At 27.2% G+C, this 14,664-nt stretch overlaps 1 protein-coding gene across 1 annotated transcript; it reads left to right on the top strand.

Annotated features, from left to right (window-relative positions):
* LOC117174905 (probable protein kinase DDB_G0277539) lies at nucleotides 1–10,256 on the top strand. Its single transcript, XM_033364348.1, has 3 exons — nucleotides 1–139; nucleotides 385–542; nucleotides 9,353–10,256. The coding sequence occupies exons 1-3, from the start codon at nucleotides 137–139 to the stop codon at nucleotides 9,801–9,803; spliced, it is 612 nt and encodes a 203-aa protein (XP_033220239.1). The 5' UTR covers nucleotides 1–136; the 3' UTR covers nucleotides 9,804–10,256.
* The last annotated feature ends 4,408 nt before the right edge of the window (nucleotides 10,257–14,664 follow it).

Here is a 14,664-nt window from a genome sequence, read left to right on the forward strand (position 1 = left end):
CCACACAAAATTATCAGTCCATATCTTTTTTATTTAATGAAAAACTTTTAGAAATATATACTAAATATATTGTTTATTTTCAATTAATAGAATGCAGTAAATTCTTTTATTGAGAAGAAATAAACAACGAGGAAACATGGTTAGTACATCAGAATATATTTAAATTTGCTTAAGATAATAGAGAAATAGTTACTCTCGGGTTTCCCAAGATTTCTAATTTGATTAAGGAATAGATTACAATTGATTAAATTCGAATTAATTATTATGATAATTTTTTGTAATACTCTTATTTCTGTATTTCACTTTATCTTTTTTGATTTTTCAACGAGGAATTTCGTAATTTTTAGACTTTGAACTTGAATTTTTGACTTAATTATATTACAGATGACAAAACTGGAAATAGTGATGTTTTTGGTGGGCGTTTCCGCTATTAATTTATCCGCTATCGATGTATCTGGAAATCCATTTCTGAGAAATGCCAGAATAAAATTATTGCCAGGTGTGAATGTCCAGGAATCTGAGGCAAATATTTTAACTCCCAGGTAAATTATTTATTTTGATCTTTATTTATTTTTGTTATTATTTACAAAAAAAACAATTATTTTATTTATAAATCTTCTTTAAAAAATGTATTTTTTTATAAACTAATACCATGAAGAGTACGAAACTTGATATAAAAATTATCTAATCAAGTGAGAATAATATATACAGGGTTGCTACAGAATCACAATTTCGAAATTCCCCGACTTTCCTTAATTTTTCTCTGACCAATTTCTCATTTTCCCTGACCATTCTAAGTTTTCTTTCAGGTAAAAAAAAACAACTTTACACATAGAAGAGAAAGAATGTAATGCAACAGAATGTTTATTTTGAAATTTTTTAAAGAAAGATAGACATATTTTTAACAAAATAGTCGATTTTTTCAACCAAAAACAATAATTTTCATCAGAGAAAATTAATTCTTCGAGTTTAAAATAAAAAGATTAAATTTATACCATAAGAGCGGGATTTTCAACATAATACATACATTTTTTGTCCAATTTAAAATTTTATTCCGCTTTCAACTAAAAATGACAAATTTTGAACCAAAAATGGAATAATTAAATTTTGAGTTAAAAATATTAATTTCCAGAAAAAAAGAGTTGTTAACGTAATAGTTTAATTTTCAACCAAACAGATAAATCTTCAAAAAAAAAGAAAGTAATTGTTGACCAAATAGTGAATAAATTTTCGAAAAAAGATCAATTTTAAATTAAAAATCAGTTTTCATCACACATTAATCATCACACTTAATAGTTAAATTTCAGTTTAAAAAATTAATGTGTGGTCAAATACAAGAAACTTTTTGTCAACCAAGCAGTAGAATTTTCAACTAGAGTAGATAAATTGTCAACAAAAAAAATACAATAGCATTTTCATTCAAAAAAATGGTCTACAAAACAGTTATATTTTTAACAAGAAAGTTATTTTCCAACCACATAATTGCATTATTGCGCAGACCTTTTAAAATTATACTTCAACCCATCGACAACTATAATTTGGTGACTGTGAATTCTCTTATGTTAAAGCTCCTTCAGCTTTAACGCGCACATTCTCATCACGCGTCTCGTGCTTCGCAATCAATTTTGTCCAAAATATAAACTTTCCTAAACTATGTTTAACACTATTATATTAAATGTATATTATACTATTTGCTTCACCTCGGGCTGGTATTGTTTATTCACATGTTGCAAATAATGCAGACATTTTATTTTTCATGATTACTTTAATATATTCTCCTTATTCTGCAATAATTGTTATTCTCAGCTACTATGAAAAATCAATCATTCCAATAAATTTATATTATTACAATTTATAATAAGTATTGTTATTGAAACGAACCTAATTTCATTATCTTGTTTTTAAATTTAAATAGTGCTTATCATATAAGAAAACAATTTTGTTATTAGACATTTTATTGCAAACTTGTGTCGTTTTTCCATCAATTTAATTTGTTAATTTTCAATTTTTTACGATTCCAATTAAAAGTACACATTTTCCAAAGGGTTTCTTTTCTTCATTCTGAATGTATTCTATTAACAAAAGTTTATTGCAAATTTATAGATCTTTTTTGAATGCACCATTTTTTTCATTTATGTGTTTTGTTTCAATTGAATTTTTATATTTTTAATGCTGTTTTATACGAATAAAACAAAAACTGCACGCCCTATCAAAAATTATAAAATACTAAATTTGTAGAACTTTTTTGGCTTCTTAATTCTAATCTATTCATCTTTTTTCGTATCTTGCATAGATTGACGGCGAAATGAAATTTTGTAGTTTTTATTATTTTTGTGCCGTAAAAATTTGAATTTTTTATTTTTCAAAAAATTCAAAAAGTTGTAATTATAATCTTGTAGAGCTTTGAAAAAATAAGTACTTTTCATAAAAAAAGTCAATAGGAAAATTTTTTCATTTTTTTAATACTATGAACAGCCGCATATAGAATTTTTGAATGTTGAAAAAAGCGGTTTAATAAATTTTTAAAATTACGATTCCGACGGCCAACAAACTCGACCTTTAGTTTTGACACTAAAAGAGTGTATTAAAGGCGAATTTGATATTTTAATTTGTTCAAAAGTTATCCTGCTCACAGACAGGATTTCATACATATAGACATACCTTCTCTGATGAGAATGTAAAAAAATCAATTTTTGACGGGACTTGAAGTTTCAATGAAAATTAAATTTTCAGCCAAGAAACATTTCTTAATCAATGAAGAAAGAAATCTCATAAAAAATATTTGATTTTAAACAAATAACGTTTCTACTCCGAAAGACAAATTCGTAACAAAATTCTTTCTTAAGTTTGAATATTTTATTGAACAAAAAATGGAATAATTAAATTTTCACATAAAGAAATTGATGTTTGGTCCAGGAAAAGTAATTTTCAACATAATATTGCAAGTTTCCTTCAAAAAGTTTAATCTACAACAACAACAAAAAATGTATTTTTAGCGAAATAGATGAATGCTCAGCTAAAACATTAATTTTCTCACAAAGAATATCAATATCGAAAAAAAGCTAAATTTGTAAACAAGAAAGATTTTTCAGTCAATAAAAAAAATCTGATCTAAAATGTGGAATTTTCAAGTCAAAAAGATGAAATCCTTACAAAAAATTATTTTTCAAAGAAAAATTTGAATTTTCAGCCTAAATAACTAAACTCTAAAGGCAAAATTCAATAGTTTTTTCAAGACAGACAATTTTCGAACAAAAGTTTTTTTTCACTGTTTAATTATGAATCCTCAACCAACAAAATTCATTTTTAACCAAATATGCAGTAAAATGTTTGACCAAAAATATATATTTCCTACTGAAAAAAAATTCAACCAAAAAAAAAGGAATTTTCTATTAAAAAACATCAATTTCAAGGTAGAAAATTATTTTGAAGCAAATAATAATAATATTCAGCAAAATAGTTAAATTTGTAATCCAGGAGAGGAATTTTATAATGAAAAGTTTTTTTCTGCCAAAAAAGACGAATTTTCGACAACAACTTTTAATAAAATATTATCATTTTTAGATCAAATTTCTACAAAAAAAGTTTTTTCTATAAACGAAACATTGAAATTTATAATTTCAATAGATAAATTTTCAAGAAAAAATGCAATAGTTTGCTTATGTTAAAAGGACAAATTTTCCACAAACAGTTGAACATTTTAACTAAAATTACGATTTTCAACAAGAAAATATTCAACATTTCAACCAAAAGTACTGAATTTTCAACCAAAACTATGAACTTTCAACCCAAAAAGTTAATTTTTGATCGAATCGTAATTTTTTTTTTTACCTAGAAAGATCAGTTTTATGTTAAAAAAATTATTTAAAAAAAACAAACTAATTTTCAGCAAAATAGTTACATTTTCAATCAATGAGAAGAATCTTTAACTGAGGGGGTTCATTTTCAACTCAAAACATAAATTTAGAACCAAACATGGAATAATTAAATTTTCAGTCTAAAAAAATTAATCTATAAAAAAAGAAAATTTTAACAAAATAGTTAACTATGCAACCAAGGAGATGAATCTATAAGCAAAACAGTAAATGAATTTAAAAAACCGTAATAATTGACCAAAAAAGATTATAATTTTTAATTTTAAAAAGTTTTCGACAAAAGATTTAAATTTTGAGCGCGTATGGGGCGCGCGACTTTTGGTTTTCGCGCTTCGCGCTCGATAATATAATAATCTCACGCTACGCGCTTGGTCTTTGTGCACAGGCATTTCAAAACTAAAGGTCAAAGCATCTACGACAATAATTTTGTGATTGTGAATTTTCTTTTGTTAAAGCTCCTTCTGCTTTAACGATCCCATTCTCATCACGTATCTGGTGCTCAGTTGAGGTCACTGAAGTTCCCTAATTTCAAGATTTGGTTTTTGTGGTACTAAATTACCCCGCACTATTTACATTAAAATCCTTGAATTTTTAATGAATTATCGTGAGTTCTTTTTAATTCTTTTGATTTCTTTTTGATTCACTTAAATTCTTTCAAATTTTCTCGAATATACTAAATTTAATGGATTTTTTTTATTTTTTGAAAGTTCTTATTTAATTAGTTATGAGGATCAATAGTTAAAATGCTCAAAAACTTTGAAATACTTTAAAGAACTTTTTTCAAATTCCTTGGCATTTACAAAAACTTTTAAAAAATTCAAAAGATAAAAAAATATATGACTTTCATTCACAATATTTTAGGTTGTTTTAAAAGATCCCAAGTAATTTTTAAATGATTTAAAGTATTTAAAGTATTGTAGGGAATTTAAAATTATTTCCAGTATTTATTGATTTAGACGCATAATCGAAATTGTCCAAGGCTTTGAAATGTTTTAAGGCAATTTTTAAAATTCCTGGAAATTTACGAGAGCTTTTAAAAATGTCAAGGTATCTAAATAAAATTAATTTAGAATATTTTGATGTCCGCTAAATTATAATAATCGTTATAAATAATATTTATAACCATGACTAATATTTAGCAAACATCCATGATTCTTTCGTCGACTGGGCGTCCTAACCCCACTTGTCATTTAACTTAGAATAAATTGACTCGCGGCACTTAGTCGAAAATATTAAAGTGTCTCCAGGCTCTTGGCCACTCGTATAGGCGACCTTGAAGTAGAGTTCTGAGCCGGTTATATTACTTTGAGAACGGTAACGATAATGAGAATATTACCGAGGATATAACCGAGAAATAAATTCTCTGAGAATTTATAAGAATCTCAGAATTTATTTTTATTAATAGAAAATTCCATTTTTTCGTTAACTTTTCGGTTAAAAATTCAACTCTTTTTTGAAAGTTTGTCTTTTTTATTTTAAAGTTTACCTGCTTTAGCAGAAATTAAATTTTTTTAAAATAAAATGCAACTGTCTGGTTAGAAATTATAAGCTATTACACTATATTTTTGAAAACATAACTCTTTCGTAGAAAATTGACATTTTGTTTAAAATTTATAATTTAGTGTTGAAAAATGAACTGAAATATTTTCTGGCTGAAAGTCACACTTTAAAAAAAAATTGTTTTTTATTACAAATTCATCTGTTCAGTACAAAATTGATTTTTGAGATTGTAAATTCAATTTTTTTCGTAGAAATTCATTTTTTGTTACAAAAATTCAATTTTTGATGCAACTGAGTTAACTTCAATCTTTTTCGGAAAAAAATTCAACTTTTTTTGTAATAAAAAATTCCTTTGCTTCAAGATAAATTTCATATTTTTTGTTAAAATGCAAATATTTGTTAGAGAATTTAATAATTTTGTTAAAAAGTAATTCTTTTTAGTTAAAAATACGTCTTTTTAGATTGCAAATTCAATTTTTTGGTACAAAATTATTTCTTGTTAAAAAATTCATAGTTTGATCGTGAAAACTCGACTAAAATCTTTTTCAACAGAAAATTCAACTATTTTTTTGAAAACTTATCTTTTTCAATTAAAATTTCATCTGTTATAGAAGAAGTTTCCTTTATTGTATGCAAAGGCAATTTTTTGGTTAAAAATAGTTTTTCTTTGCTTGATAATTCAACTAATTTGTTTAAAACATTTGGTTGAATCGCTTTGTTGAGAAATCACTTTTTTTTGTTAAAGATTTATATTTTAAGTTGAAAAGTTGTCTCGTTGCTTAAAATGTTATTTATCTTGTTATAAATTAATCTTTTTTGATTGAAAATTCAACAACTTGGATCAAAGTTAAACTACATTGTGAAATTTTCTTTATTAAAGCCTTATCTCTGGTTGAAAATTTAACTGTTTAGTGGAAAATACTTCTTTTTTTTGTTTAGAATTAATTTTGTAACAAAAAATTGAACTTTTCCATGTTTTAAGATCGATATTTTTGAGTTAAAAATCAATGTTTTTTTTAAACAAATTATTTTTTAGTTTGAAATTTCCTTTTTTTGCGTAAAAAAGCATCAGTTTCGTGGAAAATTAATTTTTTTATAAACAGTCATATTTTTTGTTTGAAAATTGAATTTTTGTAAGAAAAATTTGTCTTCTGGTTTGAAGGTTCAATAGTTTAAACTTTTATTTATCTTTTGAGTGAAAAATCTTTATTTGTTGGAAATTCATCTTTTTGGTTTAAAATTGTTTTTCTTTTGTTGTATAAATTTCGTTATTTTTTGAATAAATATAAACTATGACACTTTATCTTTGGCAATTTATCTTTTTAGGTTTAATATTCAACTATTTTGTTGAAAATTTCAGTATTTTGTTCAAGTGTTATCTTATAAAGCAGAAAAAACTTTTTTGAAAAAATAAATTAATACATTTGAAAATTTTTAATTTGTATAGGAAACATTGTAATTTATGGATATGTCTGAGCTAGAAAATAATTTATATTCAACCGCTGGTATAACCTGAGCCATACAAATACTGATAAACATCATAAATTCTCTTAAATTCTTTTAAATTCTCATAAATTCTGTCACATTCTCGGTTTGTTGTTATATTTTTGAATCATGGAAAAAGTGATCTCAAAAATATTCAAAATGTACTCTTTTTTTGAATTGTTATTAAAAATGGCTAGCTAACGAACTTGACTTTTATTGTTCGATATTAAAAGATTGTACCAAAGGCCAATTTATTAGATTAATTTTCTCAAAAGTTATCGTGCTCCCAGATAGACATGGAGACAAACAGACAGACCAGCAGACAGACACATTCTTAAAAAACTGTTTTTCGGATTCAGGGGGCCTTAAAACATGGACATTTGACCAAAACTGGAGGGGGGGGGGTCAAATTTCACCCAAATCTAATACCTTCTCTGATCAGAAAATAAAAAGATGAATTTTCTATGAAACAGTTAGCTTTTCAAACAAAAAAGACGATACTCCAACAGAATAAATCAATTTTTTAAGAAAAAAGATACATTTTCAAGCAAAAATGCAATAGTTTTTTTTTTATGTCGGAAAGACAATTTTTCTATAAAAGGGTTGCAACTCAAAATTTCAACTAAGCGAGATAAACTCGCAACAAAAAATTTAAATAGTTTAATTTTAAACGGAAATAATGAATTTTCTACTAAATTATATAAATTTGCATCTTTATATAGAATATTGGAATTTATAGTTGAACAAATAATTTTTAACTAAGTGAAATCTATATTTAACAGAATAATTAAAATTTCAACCAAATAGGCGATTTTTAACGCCACATTTGAATTCTCGACCAAGAGAGGTTATTTTTTAGTCAAACAGTAGCATTTTTAGCTACAAAACACGAAATTTGTATAACGGCTGATAATTTTTAAATGACAAAAAATAATTTTTCTACAAAGTTCAACTTTCTGCCAAAACAATTTGATTTTAAACACATAAGAGACGATATTTAAACAAAATTAATTAATTTTCAACTAAAAATGTAAATTCTGAAAAAAAATTAAAAAGTTTTTTGATGCTAAAAAGTTAATTTTTTACCTTTCTTAAAAAGGGACAATTAGTTTCTGCATAGGAAACCTAAACCTTAATTCTGAATTAGTCAAAAGTGACTAATTCGTCGTCAATTTTGACTGATAAAAAAATGCAAATTCAGTGGTTGACTAATCAGTTAAAGTTACTTTTTAAATCAGTCCATTTGACTTACTGATGAAATGCATAATTTTTAATTAACTAAACAATATTTGTTAGTGATTCATTCAATGAATTGTTAATATTTGATCAAAAACTTTGAGTAATTAAATCAGTCATTTTTATCTGGAAACTTCAAGGATTAAATCATTCATTTAAATTCTCTGATCAGTCACTTTCACTATTTACTATTTCTTTGCGAAAATGAGTGTTTTGTCAGTATAAATTACTGAGTTTTTCGGTAAAAAATGCAAAATATTAATTCAATCTTCTGAATTGAAAATTTAACTGTTTGGTTGAAATTTCAACTTCCTTTTTAAATTGGTTTCATCAGTTATAAGTCTATCATTCTAATTTTAGCTTAAAGAAGCAACTATTTGGTTAAAAAAATAGTCTGTTTTAGTTATGGATTCAAATATTAATTGAAAAATTGTATTTTTTGTGTAAGAATGGAAGAATTTTGTGAAAAATTCTACTTTACGGTAGAAAAATCTTTGTTCTTTACTTAATTATTCTATTATTTTCTCAGAAAATTCTACTTTTAGGTCGAAAATAAACTTTTTGGTTGAAAATTTATATTTTCGGGTTAAAAATGCATTTTCAAATATTGCATATTTCGTTAAAAATTCATACATTTTTTAACATTCATAATTTAATTTAAAAATTCAATGTGATTGTTAAATACATTAAACTATTAGCTGTTTCTAGTCATCCCGATAAAATAGGGAAGTTGGAAAAGGGAATGAATTATTCGTCCGGAATTTGCAGATGACGAGAAACTTCGTTAATTATTTTCTGAAAAATTAAACTATGTAGTTGAAAAAAATTAATAATTTTGGTGAAAAATCATTTGTTTCAACTGAAAATTTCATTCTTAATTTTTGTTTAATAATTAATCATTTTTAATATAAGATTTCCCTATTTATGTGGCAATTTCAATTCTATGTTGAAAATAAATATTTCCGTGTTGATAATTCAATTTTTTTTTTAATATGCAATATATTGCGACCTAAAATGATAAAAGTTGATATTGGAAATAGGAAATTTTGTTGCCTATTTTCATGAAGAAAAACACTATTTTCCCTGTTTGAAAACTTTTTGGTATGTGAAGTCTGTTTAAATATTTAAAAAACAAATACATATTTATTGGAAAATTTTGATTTAAGGGGGGAGGGGACTTATTTTTAAATTTTAATCATAATTGTTATACCTGAAGGTTTTTTTTTTGAATAATAAAAAAATTAATTTTTTTTCAGAATTACCAACAACGTGAAAGATGATGACTTAAATACAGAAAATCTGGGTGGATACAGGCCACTTTTTCCACCGTACTTTCCCCTAAATAATCCATTTCCCAGTAACAAAGTGTATTTCGATCAAGAATATTACACTCGAGGAACTGATGAGCTTAATTTCCCCAGCAACGCAAATCTAGATCGAGATAATTTTGCACGTTCTCAGCCTGTTGAGAATTTGCAACCAATCCCTGTGCAACAAAATTTTCCTTCTATTGGTACCACAAATAATAATGATAATAACAATAATAATAATATAAGAACCTTCCAAAAAACTAGTTCTTCTGTCACCAATGTTCGGACCTTAGATCCTTCCACAAAAAATGTTGATTTACTGCCTATTTTTAAAAGTTGGTCATCTGATTTTAAATTCAAAGGCGATCATGAAGTATCTTTTATAACGTATCAATAACTTTTTTATTTTCATTGTATTATTATAAGATAGTGAAAAATTAACAGAGACAAAATTAGGGTATCGGTCATTTTTTCGGTTCAATTTAAATTTGGCTTCCTTTAGAAACGGAATTCCAATGGAACCCTTTTTAAGGGTTTTTTGGTCGTTCATTGATAGCCGATAGATGGCGACATATAAAAACATATCTACAGTCGGTAAACATTTTTAACATGACCTTAAAAACTGTCTTATCTCGTTTATATTATTTTTCTTTCGATGATGAATAATCTTTCTAATTTTAGTTTATAAAATTTCGAAAGTGAGTCGAGGAAAAAAAAAGATATGTACTCATATCAAGGGTTTCTTTGGAACAATTTATGACTTTGGGTTCCTTTTCAGCAAGAAAAGTTCCTTTTTTTCCAGCGCCCTTTGAACCGAAACTTGTTTCTAATAGAAACCCCAGTTTTTCTGTATGATTATTGTACATAAAGCATAACTATAAAGATATTATTTAAGAAAAATTATAAACAAAAATGTAAATAAAGTAAATTTTTGTTAAATGTTTCGATATATTCTTTATTGCATCATTTATGTAAATAATGCAACTTTATATCATTTATTTATTTTCAATAAATTTATTTTCATTTCTTAAGTATATCAAATCCAATTATTACCAGTAGATGTTATTTCTATGTTAGATATATTTTTCACAGTGATTGGTACTGGGATAGTATCGAAATTATTCACAAGTACATTAAATTCATCTGCTCCAATCTGGAAAATTTGTTGTTTTTTAATTCTGTATGATAAGCTGCCATTCGTTCATTTACAGTCTTTAAGAGTAATAAGTCACAAGAAACGTTACATTTTTACAGTAACGGTAACGATAGATTTTACCATTTTTTACTGTCATTCTTATTTCAAAACTGAAAAAATTTGTTTGTATAAAAATTGTCACTGTTTGCATATTGCCCAATCTAATTTCTTTTTTGATTTTCTTATTGAAATTTTTACTTATTAAAATAAAATGACGTTCAAGAAGCTGCGTTTTTTTTCAGTCAAAAAACAAGGTTAAAAAATTTCCTATACATTTTTTCCTTATACCATAAATTTAAGAAATGCCAAGGTTCTATACTTTAAATCGTAGATTCTTTCACGAAAGAGATATTTTGTTTTTTATAGTAAATGAGTCGACATACGCATTACGGAAAATATTATTATCAACTATTATTTTGAATCTTGAAATTTATTTTTCAAATATCACAAATTAAAACTTTTTTCACAAAGAACCTACACTTATATGTCTACTATTTTTCTCGCCCAATATGGCATTTTATAAATAAGGAAGAAATTCATTAAGTTTTATGCAGACAAAGTCATTTTTTTGAACACAAATTTTTTTCAATGATAATAAAATAGATTTAATGATTTCACGATGATTCGTTTTGATAACACGAGATATTTCGGGTTTTACTCGTGTAAAAAAACTACGAATTTTACCGACGTGCCGTAAACATTGCAGTTCACTTTTTCAGGGCTGACCTGAAACCGAGGTATCAGGTTATGCCGTTCTTATGTATACTATGTACGATGCCTGTGTTTGGCCTGAGTGTCCTACCATAACGACTAGGCGAACCCGATTAGCTAATCAAGTATTTTTATTAAAAAAAAAAAAAACAATCCGGGAGGAATGAAAGCCAAATCGTATTGGTATTATCTTCATTGACTGATGTTCTGTCAAATAAAATGTTATGTTCCTTTATACTTTGGCTCACTTTGGATCACTTAGTGGTGCCTTTTTGTCTTTTGGATTATTAAGTATTTGTACCATTTTCGCAGGTGGTTTAAATATGGTTTGGATGTTGTGTTTGTTGAGAATTCTTCCTATTTTCTCTGTGACACCTTGTATGTAACTTCACCTTTTCCTATCAAACACCCTCAGATTTTACATTTGGTCCACATTGGAGCGCACAATTTTTGACCAATTCCAACGGATTAAAGAGCTTTCCACTCGAAAACAAAAAATAAAATTTGACAAATTACTTCCAGAAAAGCAATGACAACTAACAGATACAGTAAAAAACATCTGTGACAATCCTCTTAACAATGAAATGATTTCAGCCTTAGCTAAAGGACATAATTTTGCAGTAGCTCCTTCGAAAATCCCAAAAGAAGAAATAATCAGCAATTTATAATCCACAATATATACTCTTCCACCAGAAAAAGCGAATGACATACGACGTAGGACGGCCAACATTCTACGCGAAGCTGAAGTTCCTATCTCAAACTTAATGAAACAAGAAAAAATCACAATTTCAGAACTCAATCGGAATAAAGATATTATAATAGTAGCCGCAGACAAAGGAAACCCAACAGTAATAATGAATAAAGAAGACTAAAACAACAAAATCATGGACCTTCTAATTGACCATAGTTACACAAAACTTAAAAAGGACTCTACAAAAACAATAGTCAGTAAAACAAAGACCATTTTCAAAGTCTCTAAACTTGACAGCCAAACAATATCTAAATTGACACCTACTAATCCCATCTCTCCAAGACTTTACGGGCTCCCAAAAGTCCCCAAAGATAACATTCCACTCAGACCGATCCTCAGCGCAATAAACGCACCAACTTACAACCTAGCACGCTTCCTCGCTACAAAACTAAATTCTTTTACAGAAAACTCCATCACTCACGTTTAAAACTCATTCGACATTATCAATAAAATACAAGAGATTCACACTTCATCCCAAAACATCATAGTGAGTTTCAACATAGTATCCCTCTTTACGAAACTACCAGTCTCTGATACAATTAATATTATTGAATCTTTTACAAACTTTCATTCCGAGCTCGTACCTTTGACAGAACCCTGTCTCAATACTACTTACTTCTCGTTTAGTAACCAATTTTACGAACAAACCTCAGGGGCAGCAATGGAATCTCCATCTCATCTATAATTGCCAATGTCTTTATCGGATGTTCAGAAACTAAAATCTTCAACCAAGCCAAGCTTAAACTGGAATTTTGGTTCTGTTACGTTGATGACACTTTTATCATCTGGCGAAATGGACGAGATAAACTAAATAAGTTTTTCGATTTTATCAAACAATTACATCCTAATAACCAGTTCATCATGGAAATAGAACAAAACGGAAAATTTCCTTTCTTGTACGTTTTAGTTTACATAAGATCTGATAACACATTAGGACATAAAGTTTACAGATGACCCACACATACAAACGGATACCTACATGCCTCCTCCCACCATCACCCATCTCAAAAACAATCGGTCATTAACTCCCTTGTATACAGGGCTGTCTCCATGACAGATGAAGATATCTTACAAAAGGAATTACAAAATGTTAAATAAATCCTAATACAGAACGATTACACATCTAAACAAATTGATAAAGCAATAAGAAAATACACTAAAAAAAACAAGTCAATACAACCTACGAAAGAAAGAGAGAGAAAAACGACCACCACCTTACCTTACATACAAGGTGTCACAGAACAAATAGGATGAATTCTCAACAAACACAGCATCCAAACTATATTTGAACCACCTACGAAAATATGACAAATACTGAATAACCAAAAACACAAACAAGCACCCCTAAGTGATCTAGAAGTATAGAAAGTCTCTTGTTCTTGTGGCAAAGTTTATATTGGAGAAACCGGAAGAGCGGTGAGCCTACGTATAAAGGAACATGAAAGTAAAGTCAGACTAAAAGATTTCACGCAATCAGCATTAGCTGAACATCATATCGACAGAGGACATAACATTTTATTTGACAGAACAACAGTCTTTGCAAAAACACTCAACGTCTTCTCAAGAAAACATAAAGAAGCAATTGAAATCTTAAAGCACCCTGATAACATCAATAGGGACAATGGATATAATACCAATCCGATATGGCTTTCCGTCCTCCCGGATTTTTTTTAAATAGAAAGACTTGATTGGCCAATCAGGTTCGCCTAGTCCCCACAGTGGGGTGTTCTGGCCAATCACAGGCATCGTACAGAGTATACATAACAACAATATAACCTGATGACTCAGTCTTAGGTCAGGCCTGAAGAAGTGAACTTCAATGTTTACGAAACGTCAGCAGAATTAGTAGTTTTTTTACACGACTAAACCCCAAAATATCTCGTGTTATAAATAATAAAATAGATGAGTTTTTATACCTAAAAAAGTTCTGTGCAAGAAAATATAAATTAAAAAAACAATTAATGAGCGGTCCTTTAAGAAAATTTTCTCTTTATGGCTTTGGAATTCAAGGGGAAAATACAGAAGATTTTCTGCAAAACCCCACCTTTTTATTTTGTTCAATATTCAAAAAAAATTCTGCTAATATAAGGAAAGCTTTTTATCACTGAAACTCGTCGAAACAACAAAATTTTGTTACGTCAATCAAATATTTTTGAATTAAACAAAAATTGTTTTATTTATTGTTACGCTTTTCACGTGGTTTTTGTATCGCGGCTTTTTGTGTCATTTAAGTGTGACGAAATCAATATTGTTGATTTGCAAGTTAATAATTTTGCACTTTAGATTTAAATTATTTAATTTTTTTAATCTTGGTTCACAATTTTCAAATTAATTATTTTTGGCTACTTAGTTTGAAGATTCTAGTTTAAAAAACGTTGAATTTTTCAATGAAGTTTGGTATTGTTTCTTCAACACTTCGAGTTTAAATTAACTAATTTTTTAAGTTTCTGATTAAAAAGCACATTATTTTCAACATTTTTAAATTTATAATATTTTATAATATTTAATATTCTCCAATTTTGAATGACAAAGTAGAATGTCACTTAATACTACACTAAAAGAATCTAACTTTTTAAGTTTAAAGCTAAAGTTTGTTTGCTT

Source organism: Belonocnema kinseyi, chromosome 6 (assembly GCF_010883055.1).
Source record: "Belonocnema kinseyi isolate 2016_QV_RU_SX_M_011 chromosome 6, B_treatae_v1, whole genome shotgun sequence".
In the NCBI taxonomy this organism is placed as follows: Eukaryota; Metazoa; Arthropoda; class Insecta; order Hymenoptera; family Cynipidae; genus Belonocnema; species Belonocnema kinseyi.